At 41.4% G+C, this 19,177-nt stretch overlaps 1 protein-coding gene across 19 annotated transcripts in view; it reads right to left on the bottom strand.

Annotated features, from left to right (window-relative positions):
- Ccdc171 (coiled-coil domain containing 171) overlaps positions 1–19,177 on the bottom strand; it is a 483,978-nt gene that overhangs the window by 441,584 nt on the left and 23,217 nt on the right. For 17 of the 19 annotated variants that reach the window (XR_010066462.1, XR_010066463.1, XR_005504531.2 and 14 more), the window contains one exon: positions 17,733–17,864. Coding sequence is in view for 16 of the 19 variants with exons in the window: in XM_039110657.2 (XP_038966585.1) it covers positions 17,733–17,864 (132 nt within the window). In the remaining 3 variants the exon portion in view is untranslated. Of the gene's footprint in view, positions 1–327; positions 17,032–17,732; positions 17,865–19,177 lie in introns of those variants that run through there. The other 2 variants (NM_001134641.2, XM_039110667.2) reach the window with 2 other exon arrangements.

Raw genomic sequence — 19,177 nt, 5'->3', positions numbered from 1 at the left:
CAGGCCAAACAAGCACTCTACCAAATGAACTATAACCCCTATCTAAAAATCTGAGATTTGAGAGGGAAAAAATGCAGAAATATTAGAAATGAAAAACCTCAATGAATAATAAAAAAATAATACTTTAATTGTGTTGTCTTTGTTTATCTCTAACTTCTTTTCACAATCTCAATTGCTTTGCTAAATTCTTTTCCAGTGGTATTCTCATCCATGTTGCTTTCTTATCAAGGTCCCAAAGTGACTTTCTTACCACAACCATCTGCTTCTTGAATCATCTTTGAAGTCACTGGGATTTTATCATTGCTGTTGTTGTTGTTTTGTTTTTTGTTTTGTTTTGTTTGTGGTTTTTCAAGATAATGTTTCCCTGTGTAGCTCTCTAGCAGTCCTGGAATTCACTCTGACTTTGAACTCAGAAATCCACCTGCCTCTAGACTCCAGATCCTCTAGGATACCTGGGATTAAAGGCATGCCCCACCATGCCCTGCCCACAGCTGGCTTTGGTTTTTTTTTCAAGCAGGATTTTGAATTCTTTCTTTAGTACCTCAACAATTTCATTATGTAGTTTTGTTTTGTTTTGCTTTGCTTTTTCTGTTATTGTGTTATGAGCTTCAGAGGGGTCATATGACCTAGGGTTTTTTTTCTTGTCTGTTTGTTTGTTTGTTTAAGTGTGTTTGTGTATGTGTGTGTGTCTGTGTGTGTCTGTCTCTGTGTCTGTGTGTGTCTGTCTCTGTTTGTGTCTGTTTCTGTGTCTGTGTGTTTGTGTCTATGTGCATGTGTCTGTGTGTCTGTCTGTGTATATGTGTGTCTGTGTTTGTGTGTGCCTGTGTGTGTGTCTAAGTGTGTGTCTGTGTGTGTCTGAGTGTGTATCTGTGTATATGTCTATGTGTGTCTATGCATGTATCTGTGTGTGTCTGTGTGTCCGTGTGTCTTTGATTGTGTCTATGTGTGACTATGTATCTGTGTGTATGTCTGTGTGTCTGTGTGTATGTGTCTGTGTGTATCTGTGTGTATATCTGTGTGTCCGTGTGTCTTTGTATGTGTCTATGTGTGACTATGTATCTGTGTGTATGTCTGTGTGTCTGTGTATCTGTGTGTATGTCTGTGTGTCTGTGTATCTGTGTGTATGTCTGTGTGTCTGTGTGTATGTGTCTGTGTGTATCTGTGTGTGTATGTGTGTCTGTTTGTCTTTGTATGTGTCTATGTGTGACTATGTATCTGTGTGTATGTCTGTGTGTCTATGTGTCTGTATATGTGTCTGTGTGTATCTGTATGTATGTCTGTGTATCTGTGTGTCTATATGTGTCTGTGTGTACTCTATGTGTGTTTGTCTGTGTGTGTCTGTATGTGTCTGTGTCTGTGTGTCTGTGTCTGTGTATGTGTCTATGTATGTCTGTGTGTGTCTGTGTCTCTGTGTTTGTATGTGTGTGTGTGTGTCTGTATGTCTGTATGTGTGCATCTACATTATAGGTTGTAAATGGATTTCCCAATCATGTTTGTTTTCTTTGTTCTGTCTTTATCTGTTTAGTGCCCAAGGTCTTCTCTTTAACTCCTCACTACCATTTGGAGAAAAGAAATCTGATGGTAGTAACAGAAAGTATGATTTAAGCTAGATATTAGATGCAGGAAAACTCAATTAGGTGCTTTACTTAAATCATCAGTCAGGGTAGAACACAAAGGAGCTGGGATGTAAACAGGATATGCGGCACACTTGATGACCTGGATGCCATTCCCAGAACCCAGGTTTAAAAAGAAAAGACCGGGATGTGGTGATATCTGTAATCCCCATTCCTAAGGTGAGAAGAGAGGCAGAGACAGGAGAATCATTAGCCTGAGCCAGGTGGGCTGGAGAACACAGCACAGCAGACACAAGAGGGATCCTAATCAAGGTGGAAGGGAAGAATTGACTCCTGACATTATCATCTGACTCTGCACACGTGTTGTACCATAAACATGTGGCATTCAGTTTAAACATACGTTTCCATAAGAATGTCTCTCATAGGCTCAGGTGCTTGACTACCTGCTCTCCAGTTGGGAGGGCTGTTTGGGTAGGTTAGGAAGTGTGGCCTCACTGGACAAAGTATGTCACCAAGGTTTCAAAAGCCAAGGGATGTCTCCTGTGTGCTGTTTTCTGCTTCCCATTCACGACAGCCCTCAGCTGTTCCCGCCACCCTGTCTGCAGGCTGCCACACTTCTCAGTCATGACAATATTCTTCTATCTCACTGGAATCCCAGCAATTCCTGCTGTAAGTTAGTTGCCTTGGACATGGTGTCTTGTCACAACAAAAGAAGCCAAGTTAAGACAGTGGTTAGTCCCAGGAGTGCAGTACTGCTGTAAAGAACCTGACTATGTGGGGGTTTTGGGAAGAACGTGGAAGATCTTGGGACTCTGGACGAAAAAGGAGTTGAATGCTGTAGGACAGGCTTTAATCCTGTAAAGCCTTGTAGGGGGCTGAAACAGTGCTGAGCAATGTGTACTATGAGCTGAGCGCAGACAGTTTCAAAGGGGAGCAGCACTAGTAACTGGCTATAGACCATCCCTGTGATTTTTGTTTGGTCAGGGGCGGGATAGAGAGGGGATAACCACTGCCTGCCTTTGCTCTGAGAACTTACCTGTTGTTTCAGTTTCAAATTAATAGAAAGATTTTTTTTTTTTGCTGGAAATTTCAGGACATCCTATTGACTCTGCCCATGGTTATGAGTAATCACTCTTTGCAGATTTACAATGAGAAAGGCAGAAGGAAATAAAAATGTAGTTTGGAGAGGAAAAGAACACTAGCAAGCTAATGTTATAGCTAAGCCTTTTGCTAAAAGAAAGGATTCGATTATTAAAGAGATTGGTGCCATTGTGGGGTTGTGAGGACTAGAATTACATTGGAATAAACAGAAGCATGTCCATGGGGAAAGATGCCACCCAGGCAAGTTTCCAACTTATGAAAGAAAAACACCAAAATAATTTTCTGATACTAGAAACAAGAAAAGCAACCACAAAACTGATTCAGTGGGGCACTCAATCCCAAGCTAATGGCTGAACCTGACAGTGTGACCAGGGTGCTGGCTTCAGAGCCATGGAGGACTTGGAGTTAAGGGTACCTGGGATCTCCTCCAAAGCCACTGAGGTCTGGTAAAATGTGCCATGTGGTCCCAAAGCAGGCAGGAAGCCCTGAAAAGCCATTGTGTAAGCTGTGCACATGAATTTCGCCGAAGACATCAACATATAAGAGGCACAGACCAGAAGATATCTGAAGAACAGCTGCATGCAGAGAGGAGGACCAGCCAAAGAGAAAAAACTAGGCTACAGGCAGCAGAGGTGGACAGGCAGAGCCATCTAAGCCCTCAGACACGGACCTAAGGAACTAGAGCTTCGCCTTTCTTTTGTACTCATCCCTCCTTTTCAGAGTAGTCACATATATTCTGTACCACTGTGTCTGGGAAGCATGTAGCCTTCGTTTTTATTTCACAGAGAATTATACTACCTGGAGTCTCAGAAGAGGCTGGAATTTGGACTTTAGAACTGTTGAGACTGTAAAAGACTCATGGTTGGACTAAACATATTTTTTCATTATGATATGGCCAGGGAACAGAATGTGGTAGTTGAAAAAGATGTTCCCCATATTCTCAAGCATCTGAACACTTGGTCCCCACCTGATGACACTGTTTGAGTAAGTGTAGGAGGTGTGGCCTTGGTGGAGGAAGTATGCACTCGGGGTGAACTTTGAGGTTTCAAAAGTTATGTGTATTACTCTCCTGCTGCCGTGACAAAACACCATGACCAGGGCAACTTATAAACAAAGGCATTTAACGGGGCTTACAGTTTCAGAGGGTTAGAGTCCATGATGACAGAGCAAAGGCATGGTGGCGGGAACAGTTGAGCGCTCACACCTAGACCCTCGGGTAGGTAGTAGAGAAGGCACTGGAAATAGTGCAAGTCTTTTGAAATCTCAAAACAGCCTCAGTGGCACACAGTGTCCCACGCGGCCACACTTCCAAATCCTTCTCAAACAGTTCCAACTGAGACCAAGTATTCAAACAGACAAGCCTATGAGGGCCATTCTCTCATTACAGCATACCATGTGCTGTTTCCAGTGTGTTCTTTGTTTCCTGATGTAGTTCAAGACATGAGCTCTCATCTGTTCCTGCTGCCTTCTTCTGAGCCATGATGTTCATAGACTCTCATCCCTCTAGATCCTAGGCTCACAATAAATGTCTCCATAGAGAAGTTACTTTGGTCACAGTGTTTTATCACAGCAATAGAAACTTTACTTAGACTAGGGAGACAAACCATAAGACATAACCAGCAAAAACTTCAATTAAGCATGAGACCTGATAAAGGCTTAGTAATTGTTCATGGATAGAAAGAATTTACTTTACAACTTACTTTGAAACCAGAGGATATACTCCACCAAAGTCAGAGAAAAAGAAAAAAAGACAGAAAAAAATTAAAAGGAAATCCAACATAGGAGAAATTCCCAGGAGAATGGAAAAGGAAGAACTTTGTGTGTATCTAACATTACAAACACACTGCAGACATACTGAGAACTATAGTCAGACACTGCCTGCCCTCTGTACCAAGGCAACGAGCCTAGGTAAGCTCCAGCTACCTTAAATATGCACTTGGCTTCTATCAAGTGTAGGACTTGAGTTTCTCTTCCCAAATACTCTTTTCACTTTGCAACAGTATCATCTCCATGGCAACAGTATCATCTCCGTGTGGCCTACTCCCCAGAGCTTCATGTTTGCCTCACTAACACTTCCCTTGGAGGTTGTTTTTACCAAGTTGAATCAGAATTTATGAACTGGACTACTTCTGCAAATGCATAGTAAACATGATACTCATTATGTGTGAATCTGACCATGATCAGTTTTCAATGTATTTGCTAGTTTTACTATAGCTTACTTTTCTGTATAAACATTTTCTTTTTCAATGTTTTAACTTGAGAAATGTACTTCAGACAGTTCTTGCTAGTTTTAGTTTATCGTTAGTCTACTTTTCCCATACAGTTGATATAACACAAGTGATTCTATAATGTATAGTGTATAAATTGTGTAAGATCATACCTATATGGAATAGATATGTAGATAAACAGATAGACGTAGATATATCAAGTGATCTTTACGAATTAGGCGCAACTGTCTCCAAATACTCTAGCTCCATTCTTAAACTCTTCCTCCATTCTTGATGAGGTCAGCTGCCTATGTGAGACCTTTGTGCTCAGAATACACTACTGGTAGTGGAAAGGGGACTACTGGGGGTGGCAGAGTACAAGAGACAGACATACAAGGGAAAAAGAGGCTAACAAAAAACAAACTATACATGAAAATTCCACATCAAAATTATTGAGTATGCTAACGTAAAACCACAAAAAAGTCCAATAAGATGACTCCCTGGGTAAAGGGCACTGGTCACACAAGCCCACACCTCACCAGAACCCACATAAAGCTGGAAGGAGAGCACTCATACCACAAAGATATGCTCTAGTCTAAACATGCATGCCTCCGCACACAATGGGAATAATAATAATTTTAAAATGCACAGTAAAAGAGTATAATGTTTATATTGGCTATAAATTTATCAGTTAAAAGGTACTGACTCCAAACCCATATTTAATATGATGATACTTCACTTTTTTAGAGACAAAGATGACTAATGATTAACAAATATTTCATATGGAGAGCAAACCTTTGGGCGACATCAAAGTAGTCCATCGAATTGTTTGAATGTCTAAAATGCTTGTGTCAACCCCATCATTTTTTTCTCTATCTGGGTGGAATCACACCTCCTTGGCATCGGAATGCTCTTTGCATTAGCTACTTTTCTACTGCTGTGCTAAAACATCATCGTAACCAAGGCAACATAGGGAAGGAAGGGCTTATCTGGGCTTACAGTTCCAAAGGGTCAGAGTATATCACCATCATGGCAGGAACGCATGGCAATAGTTAGGTAAGGCAAATGAACAGCTCACACCCTAGGCGGGGAGCACAAGGCAAGAGAGCATGCTGGGAATGGCACACGGCTTTGGAAATGTCAAAGCACAGCTCCAGGGGCAAACTTCCTCCACCGAGGCCATACTCCTCAACCTACCCGAACATACCACCACCTGGGGACTAAGTGTTCAAACTCTGAGATTATGGGGGATGCTGCCATTCAAACCACCACAGCTGTCTTTCTTACCTTCACCTAACATTAGAGATTTTTTTTAATTACCACTACAAACAATATATTTTACAACTTTAAAAACTAAGAAAGTTGGCACTAAAGACAGATTTATTGTAAGAACTCTGTAGCTTTCAAGAACAGACATTTGGAAAGCTGACTCAGTGGTTAAGAATACTGGCTGGGGGTTGGGGATTTAGCTCAGTGGTAGAACGCTTGCCTAGAAAGCGCAAGACTCTGGGTTCGGTCCTCAGATCAAAAAAAAAAAAAAAAAAAAGAACTGACTGTTCACACAACGGACTTGGGTTTGGTCCCCAGCACCCACACAGCAGTTCATAACTAACTGTTACAGGGGACCCAATGTCCTTTTCTGGTCCCTGAGGGCACCAGGCACTAAGCATTAATGTCATGCAGGCAGGCAGAACACTCACCCACCTAAAATAAAAATAAACTTAAAGTCAGGTGGTGGGGGTGCAGGCCTTTAATCCCAGCATTCAGGAGGCAGAGGCAGATGGATCTCTGAGTTCCAGGACAGCCTGGTCTACAGAGGGAGCCAGGCCAACACTGATAAATCCTGCCTCAAAAAAATTAGATATAGACACTTTGTCCCAAATAGCCCAGCTCCAATGAATCCCCTCTCACTGTTCTTCAAGTGTTCTCTGCAGCCAGGGGTAGGGGGTAGTACATGAATTTAATCCCAGCACTTGGGAGGCAGAGGCAGGTGGATCTCTGTAAGTTTGAGGCCAGCCTTGTCTATAGAATGAGTTTCAGGACAGTCAATATGCACAGAGAAACCCTGACTCAAAACAAACAAACAAACAAAACAAATGAATGAATGAATGAATGAATGAATGAATGATCGAGCTATCTACAGGAAAAATATTAATGTCATCACATTAAGATGACTTTTCTAAGTATTAGAGAAATATGTTTCCCAGAAATTACTAAACAAATGTCAGAAGGCATTTCTACGACTGTACTACGTTTTATTATGATGCAATACCACTTGATTATCTTTGTTTTTCTGTGCTTTTAGGGAATGATTTTCTTTTTAAATCTTTGCTTGTTTTACCATCCCTTAGCATTTCCCCGATCTAGTAGCTTGAGAGCTTTAGGTCTGACTCTTAAAGTCTTTATTCCATTTTGAGCTATAACTGGTACTATGATGATCTAGTCTCATTCCTCTGTAGGAGAATTCCTCCTTCCTCCAATTTACCACCTATTGAAAAGACTGTCCTTTTTTCCAAATGTGTTCTTAGCACCTTTGTCCAAATCAGCTGGGTGTAGACTCTTTCCTTGGTTTCTCTGTTTCATGCAGCTCCACACTTACGTGACCAGTACAACTTAATAGTTTATTTGAAAGTCAATAGCATAATATTCCTTCCTGATTTGCTTTTATTCTTTAGCTTGCTTTGACTATAAAGGGTTTTATAGTGGTCCCATCAAAACTTTAAGGGTTGTTGTTGTTCTGTGAAGATTGTCATTAATGTTATTTCGTTTGGTTTGGTTTTTCAAACAGGGCCTTGGGCTCCTGACCCTGCCATGGTGAGGAGGCCCTGCTGGGATTACAGCCATAGAGCACCACAGCAGGCTACATCACCGCTATTTTAGCAGGTATTTCACTGAACCAATAACCACTTCCCACGTCTGCTGCGTGTCTATTCCTGGGAAATGGGAGTATGCTGACAGGGCATTGAACAGACCAAAAAAAAAAAAAATTCCACGCACACCTCGCTTGATGAACCAAGTTCCAGGGCTACTCAGAAGAGCTATGAGGACTTTCAGGCATGGAACAGCTCACAAGAGCAGCTCCTCCGAGGACAGCTCTTCCTCGGCAACTGCTTACTGTCTCTAAGACTGTGGGAGGGTTCTTAAGAGCCCTGTCATTTCCTGAGCCTTGAGCCCCACACCTCATTCAGAGGAAACAGCTACAAAAGTGTTAACAATTTTATATGTTCTAAACACATGCCTACAACGTTTTATACATGGAATCCCCATGATGACTTAAACTTGGAGAAAAAGACCTTAATTCTCACTAAGGCAAAGAAGATTAACTGAACTATAGTATATACACAGAATAAAGTTATACAATGTCAAACCGAGTGAATCAGAGCCATTATAGTAACTTGTCTAAATCTCAAACATGAACACCAAAGGGCAAGCTCAACAAATATGCATGTTGTGTGATGTTCTCCTTACACATGTAAAGAAGTAAAATGCTAAAAACAGAACAGTAAAAATATGTGAGGTGTGGGGTTGGGGATTTAGCTCAGTGGTAGAGCGCTTGCCTAGCAAACGCAAGGCCCTGGGTTCGGTCCCCAGCTCCGAAAAAAAGAAAAAAGAGAAAAAAAAATATGTGAGGTGTATAGATAATATTCAATGTCAGGTTCAGAACGGGGGCTCTGTGGTGGGATGAGACAGTGATGAACTTCAAAACAGTCTTCAAAGGTATAAAAATGTACTGTGCTTTTAATCCGAACTGAGAATCCCACACACTGAGATGAGTTCTATCACTGGTACTGGCTGAGTATCTGAGGTATTAGTTAACCATCCAAGTATGGCTTTACTAACATAATCCAAGTATGGGATGTGTTGTAAGATACAGACTAATTTGCCACCTCTAGAATATATTCAACTTTAATTTTGTCATAGAATTCATCTTCTAACCAAACAAAAAGCAGCCTCAGTTCTTGCAATAGAAAAAATAAGACTGACCTACTGGATGAAATTCAGACACTAGAAACTAGGGGAGTTCTGTCTTCTGTCCACTAGAGGGAAGTGTTGAACTTAAAATGTTTTTTAAAGCAGCTTGTTTTTGAACTGACATTTAACATCACAGAAAACCACATTGTGCTGTTAGAAAATAAACTTGTTTTCTTTCCACATCTTCTACAAACGCAAACCGAAAAGTATAATTCTTTATATGTACTTATGTAAACAACACTCCTCAGAATCCAAACTATAGTTCCAACCCTGGGGAATTTTAATTATACTGGCAGAAGTATATTTAGAAAAGTATTGAGCAAATGTGCTCTTTCTAGCTTAGAAGACACATCAGTTTCGCTATCTATAACACTAATCTAGTCCAAGGTTGTCTCCTCAAAGAACCAGGATGAAACGAAACCCAACAGTCTATTCCTGTAGTGTAAACTGTACCATGAAGGCACTGAAGAAATGGCTCAGCAGTGAACGCCATGTCTTGCTCTTCCAAAGGACTCAAGTTCGATTTCCAGCACCCACATCAAGAGATTAACAACCACGTGTAACTCCAGCTCCAGAAGATCCCACTGCAGATGCCTGTCCTCCCCCATAACTAAAAAACAAAATTACAAGGCAAGACATGCAACATAAGTCATAAGGAGTCAAGGAGAAAAATTAAAATCAATCAATCAACCAATCAATAACCGCTACACTGTGTCATAACTAGCATCAACCCAGACACTATTTAAGGCTGATAGTCTCAAAGCCCTTTCCTCTACACCTAGACCAGCTGTGTGTCCCTATGCTAATCACTCTATCACAGATAGGCATCTCTATGATGAGGGTCAATGAGTGTCTTAGTCTATGAGTATAACAAGTCATTAGGTATCAGTTTACTACTGTGGCCATAAAAGCAGTAGCTCTTGAGACACAGTATGGGTTTCAGCTTGTGCAGTGAGACTTAAATCCAATCAAAAAGTTACGGTTACTCTCGTGATGTCTGCAGCCACTATTATACCAATAGGCATGTCTTCGTCTTGCCAGGTTTTTTGTTTGGTTTGGTTTTTTGTTTACGAGACAGGATCCTGGCTGTCCTGGAGCTCTCTCTACAAATCAGTTCATGCTGGTAGGATTTGCTGAGGAGAGGAGGATCACAAGTTCCAGGCCAGGCCAATTCTTAACATGGCTGACAGGGTTCATAGCTGGGTAGCATTGTTCTCCTCTGGTAACACGTAGAGTACCTTCCAGAACCATAGTTCTGGAAAGCTGGTAGTGGGGATGAAGCTTCCAGGCAAGCACCAGAGTGATGTCTCCATGTTCTATGGCTCAGGTGTGTGATTCTGCAGCAATAGGGCCTTACTGTCGAGTTCTGGAGAGCAACCAACAGCAACAGCTACAGCCAGTGATGTTGGAGGACCTACCAGGGTTTGTGGGAACATCACAGGCCAACAACTCCAAAAAGGGTAACCCATTTAGGTACTGGTTTATTTGTTACTGTGTGTGCTGTCTAGCAGGATCACCCTGTTACACTGTAACTCCATTTGACTTTTCCTATATGTACATACATATTCTAGGAAGCATCTAGAGAAGTAGCTTTCCATATAGCTTTTAAGGACACACAGGCTTTTGGTGTAGTTATTCTCCTGTGCATTCCCTCCTTCACCCTGCCCTCCCATCCCTAGCTCTGATCCAACTATGCTCCGTTCGTCTCCTGTACACTTTTTGGGGGTTTTGTTTTATATGTGTGTGTGTGTGTGAGTGTGTGTGTGTGTGTGTGTGTGTGTGTGTGTGTGTGTGTGTTTGTCTGTTCGCTATGTGTGTTCAGTGCCCTCAGAAGCCAGAAAATAATACTGCATTTCATTAACTACAGTTACAGTTGTGAGTCACCATGTAGGTGCTGGGAACTGAACCCAGGTCCTCTGTAAGAGCAGCCAGGGCTCGTAAACCCTCTCCATCCCCATCATTAATCTCCCTCAGCCCTGTACACCACTGCCTTCTGTCTCCTGCTCCTAAGAGCCTCTCTCCATGGCCCCTCCCCCCTCCCTTCCTGACCTCTGTGTGTTTCCAGATGCACATGTGAAGAGTCACAGCATCCAGATATGAAGGAAAGCATGGCGTTGGCCTTCTGGGCCTGGGGGTTTCACTCAGGGTGACTGTTTCAAGCTCCACGTAACTACCCACAAATTTCATTTTTCCTAATAGCTGAATAATATTCCGTTGAGTAGGTATACCACATTCCCATAGTCATGCATCAGTTGAACAGCTAGGTGTTTCCACTGCATGAATCCTGTGAATAGAGCAGCAATGAACACGGATGTGCAGGGAACTCTGAAGGCTCAGGATCATGGGAAAGAAGACAAGGAGAGACTGTAAAAGCCAGAGGCAATGGATGACTGCAAGAAAAAAGCATTCCCCAGACCCAGGACATATGATATAGAAACTCACAGTAGTTATGATAGCACACACAAGACTTGTGAAGCTCAGGACTCATAAAATCCCACACACAAATCAATGAATATAATACATCACATAAAAGGGCTCAAAGACAGAAATCACATGATCATCTTAATGGACGCAAAAATTGTGATTGACAAAAAAACAGCATCTCTTTATGATAAAAGCACCCAAGAGGGCCAGTGAAATGGCCTCCCAAGAGCTTGCTACCAAGTGTAGTGATCCAAGTGTAATCTGAGAATCCGTATAATACAGAGGCTTGGTTCATGCAAGTTGTGTCACACACACACACACACACACACACACACACACACACACACACAATGTTAAAAACTTTTATTTTGTTTAACAAGATCTAAAGAAACTTGGGATAAAAGGAATATATCTCAATTTAATAAAAGCTATATGGGACAAACCTATTGCTAACATTATACTAAATCAAGGAAAACCCAAAGCATTTCTACTAACTAAAAACAAAGGTTCTAGTTGCGATGATTTTATTTAATACATTACTAGAGATTTAGCTACATAAATAGAGGAGAAGCAAATAAAGAGGTACAATTAGGGGAGGGAGAAGTCAGTGCCCTTAGTGTAGTTTGTACGATTCTATCCATCATAAAGACTGCACCAGAGGCTGGGTGTGGTGGCATATGCCTTTAATTCCAGAATCTGGAAGCAGTGATTGAGAGATCTCTGTGGGTTCAACAACAGCCTGATCCCACATATAAAATTCCAGGCCAGCAAGAGCTATACAATGAGAACTGTCCAAAAAACAAAACAAAATAAAAAAGACTCTACTTGAAAACTCTTAGAACTGATAAATACATTTATCCAAGTATCAGGTTACAAAATTAACACAAATACACACAAAAAAATACAAAAAACCTCAATAGCCTTTCTATATGGCTAATCAATAAAGAACATGCTAAAGAGAAGGGACCAGCAAGATGGTTCATGAGAGAGAGGCTTGCTGACAAGCATAATGACCTAAGTTTAATCCCTAGCACCCACAGAATAGAAGTAAAAAATCATACTTTGAACTGCACAAATTCACTCAGATTAAATAAATAACATTAATTTATTACATTAGATAATAAATTTAATAAAAAAGAAAAGAAATCAGGGAAACAATACATTCACAATTACCAAAATAAAAATTAGAAGAAATATGCCAGCTAGTGGTGGTGAATACCTTTAACCCCAGCATGTGACAGAGGCGGGCAGATCTCTGAGTCTGAGACCAGCCTGGTCTTGAACAGAGCAAATTCCAGGCCAGCCGAAGCTATATAGAGAAACCCTGCTTCTGAATGAATGAATGAATGAATGAATGAATGAATGAATGAGCGAGCCTACCAATGAAAGTGAAAGACTTCTCTAATGAAAACTTTAAAATATGAAATTTAGGACTAGAGAAATGGCTCAATGGTTAAGAGCACTAGCTGTTCTTCCAAAGGACCCAGGTTCAAATCTCAGTACCCACTTGGCAGTTCACAACTGTCTATAACTCCAGTTCCAGGGGATATGACACTCTCCCACAGACATACATAGAGGCTGAACACCCATGTAAGTAAAATTTAAATTCTTTTTAAAAATAAAATATGAAATTTAAAAAGGCAAGGAAGATAGAATACTTCCCATCCTCACATTCTCAAAGAATAGATATTGTAATACTGACTATCAACAGAAACCTACGGATTCAACTCATCCTTATGAGAACCCCAACACCATTCATCACAGAAACAGAAAAAAAAAACAATTTTAAAATTGATTTGACAATACAAAAGATCTTAGTTAACCTGAGCAATTGTGAGGTTAAAAACAAGACTGAAAGTATCACCAAAATGAACTTGAAGATATGTGATATTGACGGTAACAAAGACAGCATGGTAAAACACAAAAGCAGGCACGAACTGCAAGGGACAGAATGGAGATCTTCGCCGCTACAGACACCTGATTTTGACAAAGTTGCCTCAAATACTCACTGGAAAAGACCTCTTCATTAGCAAAAGTTACTGAGAAAACTGGGTATCTACACACAGAAAAATAAAACTAGATCCTCATCTCTCAATCTGTACAAAATCAACTCTAACAGGTTCAAAGACGTTAACACAACCTGACACTGACACTGCTAGCAGGAACCATTCTGGAAATGGGCATGTGAGAACTCTAACAGGACTCTGGTTACTAGAGAAATAAAGACAATGGTGACAGACCTGCAGAAAGTAAAGTGCTACTGGGCAGCAAAGGGACAGTTAGCTGTGTGAAGAGGTAACCTAAAGCGTGAGAGAGAATCTTGGCCATCTATATATCTGGCAGAGGAGTAATATCTAGAATTAATAAAAGCCTCAAACACTAACAAAGATCACAACCCGATCAAACAATGGGGCTAAGGAACTGAACAGAATTCTCAAAAGAAGAAACACAAATGGACAATAAATATTTCTTATTTTAAGATTTATTTACTTTTATTAAATATATATATTTATGTGTTTATTAAATATAAATATATGTGTGTGTTTTGTCTATGCACTACATGCATATCTGGTGCCCACAGAAAGGGTAGACGCCCTGGAACTGGAGTTATAGATGGTTATGAACCACCATGTGGTTGCTGGAATTGAACCTGGGTCCTCTGGAAGAGTAGACAGTGCTCCTAACTTCTGAGCCATCTCTCTAGACCATAAATAATATTTGTGAAATGTTTAACATCCCTAGCAATCATGGAAATGCAAATTAAAATACTTTGAAGAGACCATCTCACCCCAGTCATAACAGTCATCATCAAGAGATGACAGATGACAATGGCCTTCAGTCTGTGGAAAGGGGAAACCTGAATTCACAGCTAACGGTAGCAGTGTAAACGTGTGTAGCCACTATGGAAATCACTATGGAAGTTTCTCTAAAAACTAAAAATAAGTTACCATATGCTCACCTATACCACTCCCGAGCAAACACTCAAAGGAGTCTTCTCCTACCACAGAGATACTTGCACAGCCATATTTACTGCGACTCTATTCACGACAGCAAGGACACAGAACAGCATAGCCATCCATTGGCCAATGATTGGATAATGAGAATGTGGCACATATACACAGTCAAATTATACTTGGCAGCTAGGAAAGAGGAGATGATAAAACCTGTAGGAAAAAGGATGGGATTGAATGCTATATTAACTCAGGTAACCTGTGCTTAGAAAGACAAACAGCGATGTTCTCTCACATGCAGATTTTAGCTTCTGACTAAGGGGGAGGGTTAGCAGAACTCATGTGAGGTGAAGGTGGGAAGGAGAGGCAGGGTGGGAAGCAATGCTGCAGGACACTGGGGGAGGGGAGAGTCAGCCAAAGCTACACTCGGATGAAAAGGTATAAAAGAACCTGTTACTTTGTAGACTAATTGCAGAAGTCTTTAAGTGGAGGGGGTGTGAACTGAAGGTACCATTCCCAAAGCCATACCATTATTAAATGAGTGTTGTAGACCCAGGGGTTGGCTTCCTCCCTATGAGCTGTTGGTCAGAGAGGCTTCTCAAGTTCCCAAAATAATACTGGCTCTCCTACTCCTGGTTGCCCACCAGAGCTACACGTGTGCTGGATAGTTTTCTGTCAACCTGACACCAGCTATTGTCATCAGAAAGAGGGGAGCCTCGACTGAGAAAATGCCTCCTTACACTGGCTGCACGCAAGCCTATAAGGCATTTTCCTAATTAGTGATTGATATGGGAGGGCCCAGCCCATTATGGAAGATGCCATCCCTGGGCTCATAGTTCTGGGTTCTATAAAAAAGCAGGCTCTCAAGCCATTGAGAGCAAGCCAGTAGGCGGCAACTCTCCATGGCCTCTGCACCAGGTCCTGCCTCCAGGTTCCTGCCCTGTTTCAGTTCCTGTCCTGGTTTCCTTCAGTGATGGACTAATGTAGTATGTAAGGCAAATAAAGCCTTTCCTCCCTAGCTTGCTTTCTGGTCATGGCATTTCATCACAGCAATAAAAACCCTAAGACAGCATGATAGGACAACTATTGCTGAAGAAGCCACATACTTTGCAGGTTACAGAGAATTCGAGCTGGAGCTTCCTCCCTGCTGGCCATTGTACACAGCACCTGGACCTTGCATACTATACAACCAAGTTGCCAGGCAAAACATGGCCATTGGTGCAATGACGGCATGACCTTTGATGAGGGCTACCAACCACTCTCTGATTGGATTTGAGGCCTGTTCTACGGGAAAGAATTCACATCTGGTATTGAAGAATTGTTAAAAGATAAAAGCTAGGGGCTGGGGATTTAGCTCAGTGGTAGAGCACTTACCTAGGAAGCGCAAGGCCCTGGGTTCGGTCCCCAGCTCCGAAAAAAAGAACCAAAAAAAAAAAAAAGACAAAAGCTAGAAAGGACACAGGCACTACTGTGGAAGACAGCGAGCGCTGTTATATGACTAAACGCGCATGTGATGTGCCTGTCAAATAACCAAGGACACCTGAAGTCGGGAAAGAGAATACAAAGCTAATTATCTTCTAGTTTAACTCTGTCATCGATTTTTCAAGGCATTGTGTGTGTGTGTGTGTGTGTGTGTGTATGTGTGTGTAAAAACATAATTGACAGTGAACCTAATATGAGCGTTTGTACAGCTTCAGAATGGCTATTCTAACTGTATATTAAGTTCATTGAGGTGTACAAGCTTTGGGTCTGGCTAATCTCAATGAGGGATTGTTTTCTCATTTGCAACTTCTTTACAATGAAGTTTTAGTAATTAAAAATGTTGCCTTCTAAGTATTTATGTGTATAGCTGAGTGTAGTAGTAACTCACACCTTTAATCCCAGCACTTAGGAGGCAGAGGCAGGCCTGGTCTAAACAGTGAGTTCCAAGATAGCCAGAGCTACATAGCAAGACCTGGTCTCAAAACAAAATAAAATGAAAAACTAAATATTTACGTTTATGCCCACAGATTAATGGTGCTAAGAGCTTTAGGCAGAAAAGCATCTTTTTGCAGTGGTTAACAGTTACTACAGATTATGATAACTACTGTTAAGTGTTGAGAATAACTGACTATAGGAGCTAAAGAAATGGCCCTGATTAAGAGCACTGGCTGCTCTTCCAGAGAACCCAGATTCACTTCCTACCATCCCCACAGGGGCTTACAACTCTCAGTTCCAGGAGATCCAGTACCAGATCCAGATTCCAGATCTACAGTCCATAGTCACTAGACACACAGTACACATACAATACAAACAAGCGAAAATATTCATACACATAGTAAATACTTCAAGAGAAAAAGAGCATCGACTGTAATGGCTTAGCCCTAAGTGGGGCATCTGTATCAGTCGCTCCGTGGTCTGGGCCATGAGAGGGAGCGGACGGAAGAAGCAGTGGATTCCAGAGTGCTACGGAGCTGTCTTCCAGGCAAGCCACGGCCTTATTTATTCTCAGCTCTCAGCACCTACTTGTATAAGATTCCACCTGTCAACACGCTGTCATGGAGAGGGGAAGGAGTTCTTGAGGCCACATTCATCCCAGAGGATTTGTAGGCAGTTAATGGATGCTGGGAGGAAGCCCTCATGCAGCCCCACCTTCTACAGCATCTACAGGCAGCTCATGGTTCTAGGGGAAGAAGGGACATTATCTTCTGTGATATGGCCACGGCTGAGCTGCCCAAGCTCCTGCAATAATCCCCATCCATGCTCTTGTGGGCAGCCATACAATAGGCCACCCCAGACAGACTTGAAGAGGAAGGACTGCTGCTGGGAAGAAGAAAGGTAATGACGTGACTATGACCAACATACTGTATACACGGATAAGACTGTCATGGTAACAGTCCATCATTATGCATACTTTATGTGTCCCAATGAACATTAATGAAAATCACACACTCTAGGCATATGAGCACTCTGGCTCATGCCTACAGGCTCAGCTCTCAGAAGGTAGAGGCAGGAGAATCAGTACTTCAGGGACAGCAGGAGATATGCAGCAAGTTTGAGTCAAGTCTGGTCTACATGAGACCCTGTCTCAAAAACTAATAAAGAAAAACCTATAAATCATATACACTATTCAGGGCTGGAGAGATGGCTCAATGGTTAAGAGCACTGCCTGCTCTTCCAGAGGTCCTGAGCAAACACATGGTGGGTCACAACCATCTGTAATGGGATCTGATGCCCTCCTCTGGTGTGTCTGAAGACAATGATAGTGAACTCACCTACATAAAATAAATAAAGCCTTAAAAAAATTATATACACTATATAATGAAACCACCCACTGCAATATTAAATGCATCTATAGACAATAGCTACACTACTGTCATGTCATTACAAGTGAACATGGCCGTCCAGAAATCAAAGATGTGGGATTGTTTTGCACGTTGAGTGAGCTAATACATTATCTTATTTACAAAACCTTAATGTCATAAGCATCAAGAAACATATTTTAGAAACAGAATTTTAAATACCTGTACTATCAGCTGTAACTCTCTCCGTTCTGCTTCCCATTGTTCTGCCTGTAATCTAAAGTCGTCCAATGCGGTCTCCTTGACATGAGCCTCCATCTCATCCTTCTCTTGCTGATGCTTTTCCAGGGCCTCCTTCACACGAATAAAATCTCGCTTTACTGTTACATCGACAAAGGTTGCCTTTTATCTTTTAACCATACTTTAAATGTGCAAAGGGACACAAAAGACCGTCAGAAGCTCCTAATCCATGTTAAAATCTGGGACTGGGGATGTCTTATGAGTAGTCAAGCCCTGGACTCAACGGCCGGCTGTGTGGAGCACCAGGCATGGTGGTGCACACCTATAGTCTCAGGATTTGGGAAGTAGAGGCAGAATAATCTGAAGTTCATGGCCATCCTTATCTACACTGAGAGTTCAAAGACAGCCAAGAACACATGAAACTCTGTCTCAGAAAAATTAGTAAGTCACATTTTAAAATCTTAATAAAAGTACTATTTTGGGGGATTTAGCTCAGTGGTAGAGCGCTTGCCTAGCAAGCGCAAGGCCCTGGGTTCGGTCCCCAGCTCCGAAAAAAAGAAAAAAAAAAGTACTATTTTGTCAGAATATAAATCTGAGTAATTTAACATCAGAGGTTGGGATAAAATGAAAGAAACAAAAATAAATTCTAGTTAATACAGACATCTTTACCTGTGAGTAAACAGTATCATCCCTAAAATGTATATGCAAACCTGGCCAAGGAAAACGGTAGTGTGAAAAGAAGAGAAAGACTATTGTTCAATAAATCAGAATAAGAAAATTCCTAAATGTTAAAACTTTGAAAATACAAATATTCATTTCAGTTCAGATTACAACAAATTTTGAGTTCTACAGATAAAGAATAATTTCAAAGGCTTTTCCTTTTAATTTTCCTAAGTACACCAAATTTATAAGATCTAATTAATATAGGTTCAAAACCTTAACACAGGTTCCCTGTGCAGATCAGTTTTCTAGCCTACAGGTTTAAAACCAAGTCTTCTTTAACATGAGACAAGGTTTATGGTCCACGTGAGGGAAGGGGATCTGTTTTATAGGTATGACCCTCATAACTTTCCATAGCAAAGTCTCTAGAGCCTGAGGTTTCCCCTTCCCCTCTCCCCAGGACTAAAAAGTGACTCCAGCTCAACCCAGAGCCCTCGGAGGATCTCAGTGCAGGATGCTCTAAGACAACAGCCTAAACTCAAAGCAGAGATTTCCAAAGCAGTTGACAAGACCATATCAAGATTTCATACCTGAAGGTTGGGCTAGCTGAAGTAAGGAACTGCCACCATCACCCTTCTTTCCTCCTGGTGTCACACTTTATGCAGGCAGAGCAACACACATTCACTCAAGGACTTAGAGACTAACCATACCTACGTACACATCCACCACCAAATACCTGGGCTGAGCAGTGCAATGGTAACCAACAC

The sequence above is a fragment of the Rattus norvegicus genome, chromosome 5, assembly GCF_036323735.1.
Source record: "Rattus norvegicus strain BN/NHsdMcwi chromosome 5, GRCr8, whole genome shotgun sequence".
Classification (NCBI taxonomy): domain Eukaryota; kingdom Metazoa; phylum Chordata; class Mammalia; order Rodentia; family Muridae; genus Rattus; species Rattus norvegicus.
Note: the sequence above shows the minus strand (reverse complement) of the source record. Positions and strands in the feature narration are given on the sequence as shown.